The 17,548-nt window shown below is 44.6% G+C and overlaps 3 protein-coding genes across 3 annotated transcripts in view; all 3 read left to right on the top strand.

Moving 5' to 3' along the window:
• Nucleotides 1–17,548, top strand: part of LOC119400253 (uncharacterized) — a 344,569-nt gene that overhangs the window by 71,938 nt on the left and 255,083 nt on the right. The window lies entirely within an intron of this gene.
• LOC119400250 (uncharacterized) lies at nucleotides 773–9,208 on the top strand. Its single transcript, XM_037667261.1, has 10 exons — nucleotides 773–997; nucleotides 1,592–1,638; nucleotides 2,167–2,205; nucleotides 2,668–2,703; nucleotides 4,406–4,502; nucleotides 5,209–5,351; nucleotides 5,862–5,909; nucleotides 6,000–6,035; nucleotides 7,464–7,653; nucleotides 8,796–9,208. Exons 1-10 carry the CDS (start codon nucleotides 934–936, stop codon nucleotides 8,804–8,806), a joined length of 711 nt encoding a protein of 236 aa, XP_037523189.1. The 5' UTR covers nucleotides 773–933; the 3' UTR covers nucleotides 8,807–9,208.
• Nucleotides 11,049–17,548, top strand: part of LOC119400249 (deoxyribonuclease-2-alpha) — a 14,282-nt gene continuing 7,782 nt past the window's right edge. The window contains exons 1-4 of the mRNA XM_037667260.2: nucleotides 11,049–11,565; nucleotides 12,429–12,630; nucleotides 15,392–15,464; nucleotides 17,167–17,331. Of these exons, the coding sequence (XP_037523188.1) occupies nucleotides 11,450–11,565; nucleotides 12,429–12,630; nucleotides 15,392–15,464; nucleotides 17,167–17,331 (556 nt within the window). The 5' untranslated portion in view covers nucleotides 11,049–11,449. The remainder of the gene's footprint in view (nucleotides 11,566–12,428; nucleotides 12,631–15,391; nucleotides 15,465–17,166; nucleotides 17,332–17,548) is intronic.

Raw genomic sequence — 17,548 nt, 5'->3', positions numbered from 1 at the left:
TACCATATTTAACGGGGCCTCGGACGTGGGGCATTTCGGCAAGAATTTGAAATCATTTTTTTTTACCTTTTTAGCAATGAACGAGGCCAGAATATAAATATCGCGTATAATTTGAATGCGTCGCTAAAATAATTTTATGAAGAAACATAGCATAACTGACCGTATAATAATTAGATAAACATTAACATTGTGATGACATTGTCATTACACCATTATTTCTGTGAAATGCACAGTAATTTATTGTAACACTTCCACCTGCTTCAACTTTTGTCGCCAGAATGACATGAAATTATGTAAATTTCACGCATTTATAGACAGTCGATCATAATGCATGTCGCCAAGGCAAGAGTTAGGCTTGTAGCGTCAGTCTTATCGCCAGCTTTGTGCGACCGGGTGCCAACCTCAGCCTTGGTAACGCTGCACCCATTCAGAGTGACGAGCTTTGTAGTTCAAAAGCCACGTGCTGCACTTGTCAAGAGGGTTCAGCTTTACTCCAGGTTCCGTAGCTTCGCGACAGCATGACGGTTGACAAGTCGACGCCCAATGACACGCAAGAGCACGTGTCTCGCAGAAAAAAACAACAAAAAACAAAACGCATCTCGACGTTATTTTTTCCGAGAATTTTCTACATGCTCCAAGGATCACCGGTGAAGTGTCGATTGTTACGCAACGCTGACAGCTTACGTCACACCTAACCGACCAATCATGCACCGTTCTTGCTTGCGAAAACAAAACTTTCGAGAAGTTTAAATAGGGAGCTCCAAACACTGGGGATTCATACCTGTCGAGTATCACCTGCCTTCGAGTAAACGTTGCTTTATCGGGAGATGAGCTTGGCCACAATTTTGGCTTTCATCAACATAACCGATACAGGACCGTTAATTAAATATTTGAGTTGCGAGTTAAGTTCTGGATAAAGTCTATACCAGCAAGATGGCGCCGACTATGTCGTACGTTCTTCTCGTATTTGGAGTGGCCCTTCTACCTGCAGTAAACGGTAAGTCCGACTTTCGCATTTAGCACTTTGTACTGTCTTCTAAAATGCATGCTGCCTTATTCGTTCATATTGTCGTTCTTATCCTAAGTGAGCGAATAATCAGACTCATTGCGTATCTAGAAGTGAGAATTCACGTGCAGAAAATGTTTAAATAGGCTTCAGAAGCAGGTACGAAAATAAATTAAAAGCAGGGTAAAAAAGCAAGAAATGAACACTATCCAGTCGGGATAGCAAGGGGGGGGGGGGGGGCGAGAGAGAGCAACAGATGGTGAAATATTACCTCATCATCACCATCAGCCTGTCTACGCCCACTGCAGGGCAACGGCCTCTCCCATGTTCCGCCAATCAACCCGGTCCTGTGCTTTCTGCTGCCACGTTATACCGGCAAACTTCTTAATCTCCTCTACCCACCTAATTTTCTGTCTCCCCCTCACGCGTTTGCCATCTCTTGGAATCCAGTCACTTACCCCTAATGACCACCGCGCGCGAAATATATTTCACTTTGTAATTTGTTCGCGTTCCATTTGCCGATGACGGCACAGCTCTTTGTTGCTTTCATTGTTCAAGCCAAGCCTCCTTTCTATCTTCATGCAGGACAATGTATCAATGTAACACTTCCCAACATTCTCAACTTGGGAGAGGTAAGTCACAAACCACTCTAAACCATACGGCTAGGCATTGCTTTTGTAAATTTGAAACATTCTCAAATTTCGCGGGATGTTGTTAGTTTGATACGCTCGAATACAGATTTTTTCATCCTAGAAAGCTAGAGGGATTTTCGCAAGCTACAGTTTGAGAAATATTGATATTTCGTTGCGTTCTAAAAATGAAAGATGTCGTAAAATTTATCTAACATAAATAAATAAATAAATGTTGAAAACTAACTATCCGCTTACCCTTATTAAAAAAATAAGATATTTGATTGCTTTTACATTCGTCCTTAGGACATATCTCTCTATCCTCAACAGCTCCCATTGAACGTATTTACTCAGCCTAGACTAAGTGTTAATAATAAAGAGGAAGCATGAATAATGATCGGTATGCACAAGTGCGCTTGGCAGAATGAGTGAAATCCCGTTTGAGCAGCCATTTATTTTATTTGATTGGTAATCAAGCGTGAAACGAAGATCACTTACGCAGAAAGCAACGTCATTTTTACTCCTTTACAGTGTCTCGGAACGACACTGAGAGCCTGTCCGGACACATCGGTAAGTTTCGTAACCCACAAAAATGTTTCACTCTAAGCAAGTTACTTTTTTCGAATATTTTCCCACTGTTTCAATCACTTTACGGATAGAAAACGCCGAGCTCTACTGTTGAAAAATCATGACTCTAGTGTTTTGAATAATTAGGGTACCTAGCTTGTCACAGAAAAATTCACAGCGGCTTCAGACTGAGCATATTCTTAACTCGCTGAGAACAATTTCTAGAAGTGAACTAATCGCTTTATCACAAATCTTATCACGGCTCCAATCAGACAGAATCAAAAGACATTTACTCAGCCGTTTTTTTATCTTTCAATGTCTTTTCAGTTGTCGTAAGTGTCGCTAAATTTCCATTCGAAATACTTGTCGACAAAAATCCCAAGTACACTATATAAACTGAGCTTTAATTATCGTAACACAATAAAAAAAAAGCATTAAACTTCCAACACTCCTGTTCTTTTGCAGTCGGGCCTGATACCAGACCTCACCCGTGTCCTTGGAGTAAGTATAAGCCAGCGTGAAGCGACTGTCTTGCAGTCTCCTACTGTATCTATTGGTTACTATAAGGGAAAATTTATCTCTAGTCACTGATAGCAAATGTAATGGCTGTAGCTCATTCCTAATGCAAGTGGTTGTCCCGCATTCAAAGGACCTTCAGAAAGGAATATTGAGTTGTGCTTTATTGACAAATTATATTAACAATACTAATTCGCCTATAACAGGTGGGGTATTGGTAAGCCCCAAAGGCAGGAATGAAATATGTGTGTTGACCCCACAATAAGGTACCCTAAGCTGCTCCTTTGTAGTCATGAAAAGTTACAGCACATTTTCGGCTCCGGAGAATAGTTGACTGGTTCAATATGGGAACCCAATGTTGTCTGAGTATCTGTATATTCAAACGACCTTGTTTGCATAACTAGCAAGCCACATCTGTATCGAATGTGCGCTATATACTTTGAACGTCGCTTTGCACAAGGGCAGTCAGCGAAAGTGCATTTAGTAGTGGGAATTTAAGAAGCCACTAACCTGTATACTACGCATGATGGCCAATGGACAAAGAATTTACAAGGCTTTTTGCTCCATATGCGCAAAAGGAACCTCGGTGTTCATATTTGTTATTACTGGAATGTTTTGCCATGTGGCAGCACAAGTGTTACAAAGTCCAGCTCGCCACGCCACAAATGTACTCTTTCGGGGTGTCACTTTCACTGTCAACAGTTCTAGCTGCGCTCACAAAGACGGCGAGAAACTTTCAAGAAATGCATAGGAGACGCGCGGACTAGCAGCGACACTTCTGTTTAGAAGAACTGGTTAAGAGGAGGAGGAGCTCAAAGGTTAATGAGTTCAAACTAGCTCAGAGTCTTGAGTTTTAATACAGGTCAGTGTTCACATCTCGAAGTCACCCCGTTGTGCGCATCAGCTCAGACAAACCAGTCTGAGTTTTAAAAACACTCGTTCGTATGTTTTTGCAGTGACACTCCATGCAGCAGTAACGTTCATCTTCGTTATAAAAAGGTAGCATCGGGACCATAAGTTAGTTCGTTATATCCGATATTCGCTGTAAGAGTATAGATAAATATCAGCTCAAACAAATCGGTAATCTTGCGCGCACGCAAATCCTAGATACAGAAACGCATTATTCTAGGCTTCAAGCCCGCTATAAGCGAGGTAATCCTTGCCCGTCTCTTTGTGGCATTTCAATCTAGATAGACTGGAACACGAGCAGGTGAAATTACAACAGAAAAAAAAAATGTGTTTGACAAAAATGACGAGGATTATTAGTTATTTGAAGAAGTACGTGATCTTTGTCTCGTGCTTTTTACAGCACTTCGCACTACGCCTTTCTTTTTTAAACAAGGTGGTTTCGAATGTCCTTCAATATTTATTTTTTATGCTACCTTTGCGGTTGCGAGCTCGCGTGAATCAAATGTTTGTTCGTTACATCCAATATCATGACAGCTCTCGTGTTTTCTGTTTCGTTATAAGCAGAATAAGTGTCACTTAAGTAAAGCCTGCGCAAACAAAGCTGCAAATTTAGTTCGCTGTAACCCATTCATTCGCGATATGAGTGCTCGTTATAAGGAGGTTCAAATGTAATGATAACGTCATTGTAGAGCTGAAAAATGTTCATTGCTGCACGTTGGTGTTAGAAGTTACTTCGTTACACCCGTTCTAAGACCTTACCCGTCCTTTTTATTCACAGTGTGTTCTCCAGATACTACCCCAGATCGGAAGCCCCGTCTCAGTGCTCTACAACGTGGTTGGACTCCTTGAGGCTGTTGTTTCCAGACTAGGCTTGTGTGAGTGCACTTCTGTTATCAGTGTCAACAAATCCCACCTAGCTGCCATAGCTTCCAGCAGTTCCTTCAGTGCTATGCACACACGAAGTCTCCAACGCGCTCATCCAGCGTACGGCCCATTGCGTCTCACTTGGGCAGTAGTAATAATATAGTGCTTGTCCGATAGTGAGATTCGAACGCATCAAAGCTTCGGGCACCCGCCATTATACCACAGACCAATGTATAAGTCTCATGTAACAAACACCGCAAGCCATACTCTCATGCGTGCAAATATCTTGAAAAAATTGGCGCTTAAGTCGAGTCGAAGTGCACCAATCCATTCACAAAAGTCAGAACTTTCCATTTTCCTTTCGAACTTGTTTGATGGCAGTTATTACTTTGAAGGCCGTATATGATAGATGTTGCATACGACATCGCGCGCGTTAAAAATGCAAACAAGAAAAAAGTTTCGGCGAAAATTGGAACATGAAGTGATGAAAACTCGTTGAATAGAGAATGTGGCTAGAGCCAACGTTTCAAGTCCTCCGGTCGAAACGTTGGTTATGGTGACATCCTCTGTTCGCCGAGTTTTCATGACCCGTGTTGGGCAGCACAATTTTGGAGCTTAAAAATGTTGCGACAATGTGTGGAATGTTCTCAGTTTTCGATATTCCATTTCGATTAAATTGTAGAGTTATCGCTTTTGGCCTCCACTTTACCATTGCAGCCGCTGACATCGGTGGTCTCTCGGACATCCTCTGCAATCCCCTCGGAATACCGCTGTTCAGCTGCGGCACGTTCAGTCCAGGAAACATCGCCTGCCGGGAGCCGCTGCAGATCAGCCTGCCCAGCGTGTTCAACATCGGAGCGGTGCGCACTGTTGGCATACGTAAACTCGCCTAAGATAATAAGCGGTCAGTTGCTGTGTACTTTGCAATGTTAAACCGTACCAAAGAATTGAGGGCGTGTACGAGCGCATTCCTATTATTTCATTTGAGCCTAGAAAAATGTTCTGGTGTAATGTAGAATTTAAAAATGCAGCTCAACTTAAGGTCAGCAGAACCAAGCAGGAGTTAAAAGTTCAAGACCTTTCCGCCACAGAAATCTAATGTCTTTTCAACGTAAAAGTACGCCCAGACGCGATGATCAAAAATGATTCAAATCGCATGATAGACACTCGCTGTTTCATATTTTATTTTCTCTAGTTGCATCATTTCCATTGTTAATAACCACCGTTCTGCTACTCGGCGTTGAATAAGAACTGAGCAGCTCAAACGTCAGACTTCTAGTTTATGCCATCTCACCAAGATCGATCTGACGCTGCAAAAGCGTTTGTTCTTTAGCATCGCTTTGCATTCCGTATATTTTGTAACGTTTCAGTGTCTGAACCGGACCCTCTTGTTCTGCGAAGAAGGATCAACAATTTCGGTGAGAAGCTTTATTTTTCGCTGAGGTCACCTAATTCTGATTGCCAAAAGGAATTATCTTACTGATAGTCCACGTCCTTTTTTTGCCCAGGACCCCATCCTGAGAGAACTGTTCCAAGCAGTTGGCGTAAGTACAACCAGTACTTGAAACAAATTCTGGTAACTTGCTTCTTCATCACTCTACACCGATAACACTGGAAGTTTCGAATGGTCATGAGTAAATACTAAGTACGAAGTGGAGAAGAGTTTATGCTTGGAATTGTTGCTACGGCATTGACTAAGGTGAAAATGTCGTAGCGGAGCTCTCCATCTCTGCGTGTATATTTCTTGTATGCATGATTAGTATGAACAATTACTACGTCTATTATGATATCTTTTTCAGTTGTGGGTGGGAGTAGGAGTTTAGTTGCAAACACTATTTGTGCGGAGAGCTCTTCGTAACAGCTCATTCATCAGTACGAGCAAATAGGATGGCGGATTCAGAACGGTTAATTGTGCGAGCTGGTGTGCTTCCATCTTGAACAAAATAAACCGCTAAAAACGAGGACGAGCATAAGCAGAATAAACAGCAGCCGTGTCTGTTGTTCCTTGCTCGTGCCCTTGTTATTAGCGCTGTTCATTTTGTTCAAGTTAGATGGCGGCTTGAGTGAAAAAATAAGCCATTAACACGCACTACGCGCTTACGTATACATTACCTACAATGTTGCTACCTTACGACTATGTGAATAGGTACCCTAAAGGGGCCACGAGCCACTTCTTCAAGTAATCATCGAACGACCTTAGTGTGGGAGCTTATTGCCTCAAGAATCGATTGCCGCGAAAAGTTCTCGAATCCGTCAAGAACGAGCGGAGTTAGAGATGCTTGTCGCACGCCTTAAGCGTTTTTTTTCTCGCGTCCCGACGAGCGCGCTGGAAGTTAGGCAGGAAGGGATGGCGCGAATGCAAGTAGTTACGCCATCGCAAGAGACTAAACGTTATCACTCTCTACCGTTGTGATTCCTGTGCGCGAGTGTGACTCACTATGTAATGTTAGCGACTATGGAGCGCGGTGCCGGCAAGTGGCGGCTCTCCGTGTCAAGAAGCACATCTTATTGAAACGCCGCACTCGATTTATGTCGAGTGTTGGCCATACGCATGCTCTCTGTTTTTCTACGTCAAACAGCAGGCGCATGCAGCTCCGAAGAGAGTGAGAACAGGCTTCTCTAATAAAAGAGGGTGCCTGAGAAAACTTCAAGTTTGCGCTTCGTTTCTAAATCTTCTTTGCGGCACACGACTGCAAGATTTGGGTGAGATGGTCATGCTAGTGTCTTCTTTCCGCAGGACGTAATTTCTCACCAAGCCAGAACCGTGGTTCATGACCCCTTCAGTTGTGCTACCTGAATTAGAAAGCTGACATATTTAAGAAAATCAAAAGCACGTGGTTATTCTCTCGATATGGTCTCGGTAATATTCTAGCGAATATCGACCGCAATGCGTGATTAATTATTTCGTTGTGGAACTCAGATTATGACCGAGCGGTAAACCGTGTGAGAAATTAATGTTTTTGTGCGTGCAGTGCATTCTAAGCGTTGCTCCGGAAGGTCTGCAACTGGACCTCGTCTCGAGCCTGGTGTGCCCCCTGGTGGACATTCTCAACTCGTCACTGGACGAGTTCACCTCGCTGCTTCCTTTCCGGTTCCTCACGCGTGGAATCACCAGCGCCGTCAGGTCGCTCACCAACAACTTGCTCGGGGCCGTCGGTAACTGTAAGTGATCTGTATTACCTTTACGTAAAAGCTTTCACAACTTTTTAATCAACCGAATATGAACTATCTTTTCCGGCTGCTGACCCGAAAGACGCGGGTTCGACCCCGTCACTGCAGTTGCATTTCGATGGAGGTCAAGTGCCAGAGGCCGGTGTAAAATTCTTGAGTACGGGGTGTCGTTGGAGCCGACGTTTCGGAAAGCGGTCTTTTCTTCAAGGCAGCTGCCTTGAAGTAGACAAGACTACTTGTCGAAACGTTGCCTACAGCGGCACACCGTGTTCAAGATTCTTTCACCTCTTCAATGTTCCCCTCAACTTTTGCTTTATTTGGAGAGGCCAGTGTAGTTAGATTAAGGTGCCCGTTAAGAGCCCCTGGTAGTCAAAATTTTTCAGAGTCACGGAGATTGACATGACTCAAGTCATGTCGCGGTTTTGGCACTTAAATCCAGAGAAATTTATAAACGATCTCTTGTTAACTCCCTGGTATGGCCAACCACTAGCTTTTAAGAACTGTGAGAGGACGGTAACCGAAGCTAGCGTGGCCCTGGCATATTTTAGGCAACTTTCAGCAGCTAATATTTCAAAAACCCTGAATCGCTTTGACGATTGTGTATAAAGCCATACTTCTTTGCGGACTACTTGGTTCGCACTGAAAATTTGATGTGCTGCGCAAGCAGAGAGGAAGGAAAAGGGGTCTCTATGCTGTCTCTATTTTCGTTCTTTTCTGCTTGCGCAGAACACCACGGATGTGTAAAGACGTCGAGTAGGTAGCTGAAGTCCTGCGGACCATCAACAGAACCATATAAACACTCTGTGTGAAGTGTAATTAATTACGAGGCTTTAAAAATACGCAGATCGCTACAGGTCGCAGCGGCGTTGTTGCGCAAAGTTTCCAGCCGCCCCTGCATTTAGGGCGTGGCACGTTTTGTGACGTCAGCATAGTTGATTACTGCTCTATGTCTCTGAAATGCGCAGTTTTTGACACGTATAAGGCAAGTACCTTTAAGTTTTTTCTAGTACCGAGCTTAACTGTGTCGTGTTTGAACGTCGTACAAATCTGTCTCGTTTCGGTTTCTGGCTGCAGTACTACCTTTTTATTATACAACAGTTCTTTATTAAGGTTATTATTAATGACAATCGCAGGCAACAAGTAAGACCGAAGGAGAAATAGCGGCTGGATTCTGCATGCCTGCTGGAAAGAGAAAGAGAATCAGGCAGACGATGACGTCATTATCCGAGACAAACTGGAGCTCCCATAGCCGTCCACCAGATCCGCCATCACGTGAACAGCCAGCCGCCAATTTGTACTCTTCAAAGCATGAAGTCGAAGAAAAAGAAATGAGTATTGTTACAGGTCTCAGCAGAATCTCCAACGACTCTGCAAGAGCCACGTCGTGAACTTATGGCCAGACCACTTCCCTGTAGGATCGCAGTAATCCAAGTACGAGCCAGGAAATGAGTTGAAGTCGGTCGGTTGCCGCTCAAGGATCAGTTGATCAATCTTTCAGCTTTTTTTCTAGTTAAATAAAATATGTTCATTTGTTCAATTTGTGCAACTCTCAGTTCTTTTTAACCATCGAGAACATGGAAAAAGAACCAACGCGATGCATGCATACAGGGGAAGTCCTATGGGCTCGGGTATGGCACTTTCCCGAGAAAATACGCAATACATAATAATTTCTGGGGTTTCTGGTGCCAGAACCACGATATGATTATGAGAGACACCGTAGTAAGGGCATCACAAATTTCGACAATCTGATTTTTTTTTAACGTGCACTGACATGGCACTGAATGGACGGGCCTCTATAGCATATCGTCTCCGTCGAAATGCGACCGTCGTGGCCGGGATTGAATCCGCGACCTTCGTGTCAGCAGCAGCCTAGAGCCTTAACAGCTGCACCAAAGGCGGTACATACATACTACTCAGACTACACCGGTTCTCATTACAAACACCGAAAGACATTAAAAGGTATACCAGCTAGGCTGCTTAGGATGCAATAAAACAAAGGAAAAAAATAATAAGAACAATAGAAGCCACGCACTCCGCGTGTTATCTCCTGATTGAGGTTTAATCGGCTATCTGGAATTCCATTATCCCATTACGCATACAATAGTGGTGGCAGCTGCGTATTCGTAGGCTCTCCATTTTAGTGAATGTGACCATCACCTTTGCCCGAGAAAGAGTGCTAGATGTGATAGAGATAGAAATAAAGAAAAAGCAAGGAGGTGAATTAGAGATTCCAAAGTGGCTCGGCTACTATAGGCTCAGCGTAGCCTAGTAGAACTGCAGGGCACATGCAACATTAATGTACTTAATAAAAGAAAAAAAAACTCATAGGGTCCCTTATGCATTCGCCTAAGATATCTAGAAGGCGAAAGCCACCTTCTCTTCTCTTTCTTCTCAATAGATGTATTGATCCTCCCATGCCACCTCCGAAACCTTTCTGCACCTCACGTAGTTTTGCACTGCCTCCAGGACCCGAGGCATTGCAAGCTGTCTTCATATTTCTGGGTTTAGCACTGCCTCCGTTATCGGTCCACATTACCTCAAGCGACAATGTCACGTGATGACATGGTGATGTGACGTCTTGGTGATATAAGGTAACCATGTTAACCTAGAATTAGTTGACAGGATTCTTTCAAAATGTCATATGCCGGAACAGATCTACGTAGATGCAACAGAACCAAAATGAATGAATGAATGAATGAATGAATGAGTCAATAAATAAATAAATAAATAAATAAATAAATAAATAAATAAATAAATAAATAAATAAATGAATATTTCGGTCGGTTGGCAATAGAAACGAACAAAGCAAATGAACAAACGAATTAATAGAACGCAACCAAGAACACAAAGAGACAAAAAACGATAATTCTGCGGCCTGTAAACAAGAAAGTGTGGCAGTTGACTTCGCCGGCCTGCATTTGTCAAAAGGAGATAAACTGCCACTCTTTACGGCGGTAATATACGTAAATCCCTCGGTCGAGCCACCGCTACGAGCTGCGTGATCCTCTCTCCCTCTCCAGCTGTGCGACACACAGACTCCAGGATGTAGCGGGTCGCTAAATGCAGAGCTCGCATACAGGTTCACTGATGAACCGTGAAAAGTTGAATCACTCTCGCCTGCTAAACGACGCGGCAACACGGAACCCCCTACCTTGACACTGATCGTAAAGTAAAAAAAAAAGGAACAGCAGTTGTTTGCAAAGAAACACAACCGGATGCACCACACAACCACCTGTTGAGGTTCGCCGCACGTGTGTCCGTTGTTGTAGCTGTGCACGCTTGGGTGATCCCTCGGGCTCCCATTGGTGCTACCTTCCCCCCCCATCCCGCCCTCTCCTCCGAAAACCCTCCGAAAACGTACAGGGGTGTACGCCGAATGTGAGATGCCTTCACAGCTTGCCACCGCGTAGGCGAGATTACGTACTACGTAACGCGTTTTCGAAATATAATCACGTGGCAGTGCTTCTCGTTATCTCTGATTTCCGGTTCTCCGTAGGCGCGTACAAATACGCAAGCTCCGCGCAGTCTGCAGGCTGTCAAAAAAGAGTTAGACCTCTTCAGGAGCTCAGCGTTTTCGCACTGCACTATAGTTGATCACGTTGTTCCTTTCACAGCGAAAAAAAAATGTGCACGAGAGAGTCGTAAATCAGAGCTTAACTGCGTATTTTCGTCGACTCGCACGGTTCGCTCGTTTAGTTTAGTTGAAGTCTACAACAAGCTCCGCTCGCAGAGAATCTCGACGCGTCCGCTCAGATTTAGGTTCAGAGTGTGACGGTAAGGCCGCGTAATGAACTTCTATATCTTTGCAGCAGCGCTTTTCGCGCAAGGCATCGCCCTAGTGAGCTGCGCTGCGGTTCCCTCGTCTCCGAGGTGCAAGGATCAAAATGGGCAAGATGTTGACTGGTAAGTCCAACAAAGCTCACTACGTGGCGCGCACGTCGGCAGTTCATCATATTGCTGTACCTGCGCTGTTGATTGAGCAGTGTAACAGACAATCCCAAGTAAACACACGAGCCAAACAGATGGATACGCTTTGTGGAATCAGTTGTATAAACAGGGTTGCAAGGTGCACAGTGTGTAATGACGTCGGCTAACTCGTTCAAGCTGAAACGTCCCGCTGTCAAGGACGAAGGTAGGGAAACTGTCCGAGAGGCTTGTTTTCTATAATATTGTTGCGAATATATTTACAACTTATTTACAGTGTAGGATGGTCCAGCAGTCAAGATGGCGGTTGTTACTTTCAGAACACCGACACGTCGTCTGCCTCTTCTTCGCACACCTCACCATAGCCATAGCTGCAACCCCGCTACAATATGCACAGCTAATGAAACCGACAGACAAACCGACAGATGAGGAGGCCTTCGACAATGGTAGGCAAACCTATGGAAACGTCGGCCAGCCTCTCTGATGCAGCCTACTCCGCATTGTGCAAGTTTTATTCCGCTTGTGACAGAGAAGTGCCGTAAAACGTGCAAGCATGGAGACCCAAGCTGAGTAGATGTTTACAGTGTTGACGACGCGTCATAGTGACTCATGACTGGGTGGCAGACCATTATATGACGAAATAGCGTGGAAATTAGAAATTGTGTGGCCTTCAGAACCTTTCATCAAAATTATGTGTAACCTCTATGTCGTGTAGTACACAGCTTCACTGATCGTCCAAGTTAACAGAGTTTAATGGCTCGCGAATTACGCACCTTATAAAGTGGCGCAACCGTACACGTAATACTGACACAAAGCGAAGCTCACGAAGTCTTTACTTACAGGTTCATCATCTACAAGCTTCCCCGTATGCAGACTTACGATCAGAACTCCTTCACGCCCGAAGGAGGCGAGTTCGTGTACGTGGACTCGCGCAGCACCCAGGAACCGCTGCGTTATTGGCCGCTATCGGCGCAGGACTTGTACAAACCCCAGAACCCAGTCGCGCTAACGCTGGCGCCACTCTACGAGAACACCACGAGAAAGGTGACGACCACCTTGTTTCAATCTACGAGAGCTTCGTTAAGATATGGAATTAACGAGAATAATTAAGGGAAACGGAAGGGTCGCGATTTTTGTATCAGTGGCGACCGTTTAAAGGCGTATTGACGCTAATTTTCGACGGTGAGCTTACTCTGCCAGCTGTACACAAAGGCATCTCTGACCAAGCGCGAAGCTCAGTAAATGCTGATAAGATATTATTGCGATATGAACTACATGGACTCGCGACGGGTTTGTGCTGTCGCCGTTGGCTCCGCCGTCGCGGTCATTTTCCATATAAAGTCCAAATTGATAACATCCCCCATGCGCATCGTATGTTCTACCAGCGAGTAAAAGCTCGCAAGCGCTGGCGACGAGCGCGACTGAAGCGAGATGAAACGAGCCGGACATCTATCTGAGTCGCACGGAAAGTGATGCAGATGGCTGCGTGCGAGGTCTGCCTTTGACTGCTCCTGAAGCAGAGAGGGAACTCCCAGCTCGTCTTTCGTAGGGAGCATGAAGGGACGCCAGGAGAGAACAGGGGAGGGTGGCGGCGTAGCTCAACGAGCGTGGTCAGGAGGAGGCTCTGTATTGGTAGTTATGGTAACGTCAGACATCAAAACATTAAAAATGGCAGCTCGCGCATCGCCAACGGAGCCACGGAGCTGAGGGGCCGCGGAAAACGTCACAATATCTTCTGCGAGCATATAACGAAAAACTCATACTATGCAGTGACGCCAGGGTACAGTAGGAGCCGAAACTAGCTCTTTAAAAACGTGTAATTAATTTTTCATGGTTCACTCATGTTTATGAGTAGATATTCCAGGCTCTTGAGGACTTCGCTTTTCCTTAGACGCAAAAAAACCGCTACCGAAAATTTTCGCGTCAGTACCCGTTTATGGCCACGTAACGCACGCACGCATAGTGCAACGGACGAATGATACTAAGGTCATGGGATCACTCCCACGGGCGGTGAGTTGCTTTTAATGCATCGCATTTTTGCCCATGTTTCTACGCAGTATATTTCGTATTTGTTTCATGACAAGCGAGAGAGGGATGAAAAGGATAAGGAGCTTGTTGATGATGATGATTACGACAATGATGATGATGAAATGTGGCTGAGACCTTTGCATCGGGCGTGCAACCCTATGGCCCAGCCAAACAAATTGCATAAGAACGCTGCCGACACACACACGCGCGTGCATGCACGCACTACAGTATTGATCACATATATATATATATAGCGCCATCTATGTATAGCAACGGGAATTTAAGCTGCATCGTTACGAAATAAACCGCCGCGCGTCGTGGCAGTTTCGTTACGCGAACATTAGATGTGATTGCGAAAACGCGAGATGTTGTTCGGGCAGCGCAGGCTTTTCTAGATCCCGGCACACTTTGCAAATCATAAGCCGGGCATAATAGCCAGGTACATAAGCGTGGCATCGCGCAAGAGGAGGAAAATTAAGAAAAGGAATTGAGAAGAAAGAACAAATTCAATATGACACGGAAAAAAAATGGAGGGTGGTAGAAGTTCCTATTAGGGTAACTTAGGATAGTATAAAGTTACATATTTCATTTTGAATAAAAGGGATGCAGCGTATCCGTGTCTGAAACGTGGAGTACTTAATTTAAAAAAAACACAAAACTGGTTTCGAAACGAGTTTACTCGGAATGAAGGGGGGAGGGGGGCAGTGTTATTGTTTTTTGGTTTTAAGAGAAACCTAGTATGTTCCATATTCCAGAACAAATAATGGAAATCAAATGCTGTATCATGCCTTGCCATCTTTACTTAACTCTCATCATCATTTGCCATATGTTTACTCTCTCTAAGGATGTGCGTGTACCAGTCATTCATTGTCTTATTCATTTGCGTTACTTGTGCTTCTAATGAACATGCATTTTAATTCCAAAATGCATTGTGATGCATTTCAAACTTTGTATCTTCATGAGTGCCATGTTTAAGGTACAAGTACTTCCACATCTTCTCTATTTTACTTTCTTTTTGTTTTTTTTGAAAAACGAATGAAACAGGTTATATTGGATTCATGTCAGTTATGTTTTACGCACATTTTCAAATGCGCATGTTTTTTTCTCTGCACATGCACATGTTCATGCGTTGTATTTTTTGCCTTTGCACGTCTGCTGTCTGTTACCAGTTAGGGATACAGACTTAGTCAAGCCGTCATGCGGCTTGCTGTCTGCATTCCTGTTATTTGTGCCTTGTACAGACGGGAAAATAAAGTTCAAGTTCAAGAGAAACTGAATAAGCTTCATAACTAATTCCAAACCCCACTACGCACTAGTTGGCGCTTCTGCAGTGTGTAGTTGCCATCTAAAATTCTTCTACCTTTCCGTACAAAACATTTACGCTCAATAATTTGTCAATTAATGACTTCATAACATCAATATTCACAGCAATTGCGGATAGGGACGCTATAGGCCAAGTCAGGTGACCCATAACGGCGCCTTTCGTCTCCCGCACCACGATAATTATGTATTGTGCACAACAAATAAATAAAAAAATTGAAAAAATAAAACTGTGAGGCTGTATCCTTAAAAACCGCGTCCTAGTTTTTGTAGAAATTCCTTTGGCCTTACAGGAGCGTCAATGACAAATATATCCTGATATGCCTCCGCCCGCCTATCATTATTTGCCTGAGTCTAATTTCTTTTTAGAAGTCCATTCTCGTAACTACCTTTTCTTTCAGGATATTTACATATCAGTGACAGTTACAAAACTGTTCTTCCTGGCTTTCTTTTTCAGGATATTTTATACTTTGTCTACAACGACCAGCCACCACCAATGTACAACGGAACGCGCAACGGACACTGCAAAGGTAAAAATGCCATGCAATTTTTCCAGCGACTCCTCTGATCGCACAGTCAAGTACACGCTAAACACATACACACAGCAAAGGCAACGCCAAAGCTATGCGTCTCTACTGTTATCTTTATAATTACATTGCGGGTTATTAAGGCGAAAACCTTAAATGCCTCATCAAACACGAAAATGTCCGCCGCCGGCGCCTGCGTCTACGCGAGTGATGCAAAAAATCATCATCGCTTGATGGCGTCACCATATGACGTCCCATGATGACGTCATCACATGACATCGTCCCTTGGTCGAAGGTGTGCCGATCCCGGAGGCAATGGAAAACCAGGTGAGGTGCAGACAGCTTGCAATTCCTCCGATCCCGGAGGCAGTGCAAAGCCACCTTAGGTGCAGTAGTCTTTCGGAGGGGGGAGGGGGAGGGTCAATACATCGGCTGAGAAGAAAAAAGATTGCTTTCGCCTTCGAGCCGTATTAGGTCAATTCATAAGGAACTCTGTGAGTTTTTAATAACTCGACGCTCATTACAGACATACTTTCAAAGCACTAATGCGACAATGCGGCAAGCCATCCGCGTACTTTTGTTGATCACGCAATAAGCGTGAATAATTACCGTGATTAACAATTACCGATTGAAACAAGGAATGTATGTGGAGCCAACGTCGACGACCTTCCCATATTCGCCAGCCAGTGACACTCGTCTATGAGACCACTGCGGTTTCGCTGCCAAGTTTGCATCTTCCCTCTGAACTTGACTATTATATTATTGGGAACGAGAGTGCAATAAAGCAGTGAGGCGCAAAAAGAGAACTGCGCGAATTTCTTGTGTATGGGAGCTGTACGCGTGTATACGATTCGGCAAAAATAGTCCCAACTTGCCAAGATTAAGCCAACAGTGGCCAAAAATCAGCCAACATTAGCCATCTTCAACAAACAGCGCACGGGCGGACAACAGACAACGCTTGTCCTTGTTCCCTTCTTTGTCCGCTGCCGCTCCTGCGATGCTTTTCGAAGATCGATCCCCAACTAGCCCCAAACTCATACCTTGTTTCAACATTAGCGAACAAAAGCCAAGGAGGATTATTCTTACTCTTCTTTGACAACAGCCTAAACTTACGCACATTATTTCCAACATTTAGCTAACTGTGGCCAACATCAGACGCCGTTATCAAGTGCTCGATTTATGCCCTCACTATTTATTGTCTGTTATGTAATGGCTACCTAGATCTTGATCACATGCTCTGGCGACGCTCCGCGCTTATCGGGGACGAAGACATCAGAGAAGTGTCAACAGAAGATACAGAGTTCATCTCAAGACGACCAGGGCCCGCGAAGTGGCGGCGAGCTTTGGGCTTGCCGTCGCGACGTGAGAGTGGCTCGCTCCGCTCTGATTTATCAGATCGCACACTTTGGGCCAAAAGAGGTTTGTCGTGCCATATAAAGCGCGTAACCACTTCCCCATCGACATTGATATGAAGACTACTCACGCTTCTAGTTGGGATGTCGCCTCTACTCTACTTTTATATGATAGGCTCTCTTTCCGAGTTTGCACATTTCGACCCTAAAATAAAATTTGTTAGGGGAACACGAACGTCAATGCTGAAACCCCCGCTTGTTTCCTATAAAATGATCAGCAATAACTGCAGTTCAAATCGTTAGCGCGCACCATACTTCCACTGTCATTCAAATGACATTGCCTTGAACCGCAGGTGTCGTCCTTTTCGACGACAACGTTGGCGTGTGGCTGCTGCACAGCGTGCCGGGATTCGCGCAAGGATTGCAGAGCGGACAGTACAGCTTTCCGGACACGGCCAGGGAGAACGGTCAGGCGTTCATGTGCGTCACTTTCCCGACGCCGCAAGTCGACACGATTGGTGAGGACACTGCTGCAGCTTTGCTCAAGTTGTCCGCAGTAATCTTTTCATGATTAGCAACATCGAAGATTCAGAGATCTGGTAAGGTAACATAATCATGATGGCCAGAGCAAACAGAACGCAGTACAAGAAAACGAAAGACGACACATCCTGTACAGTCTTCTGTTTGATCTGGCCATCATGAGTATACTCCAACTAGCCCAATTTGCTGCGTTAT

Source organism: Rhipicephalus sanguineus, chromosome 7 (genome assembly GCF_013339695.2).
Source record: "Rhipicephalus sanguineus isolate Rsan-2018 chromosome 7, BIME_Rsan_1.4, whole genome shotgun sequence".
NCBI lineage: Eukaryota > Metazoa > Arthropoda > Arachnida > Ixodida > Ixodidae > Rhipicephalus > Rhipicephalus sanguineus.
This window is presented reverse-complemented; position numbering and strand designations above follow the sequence as displayed.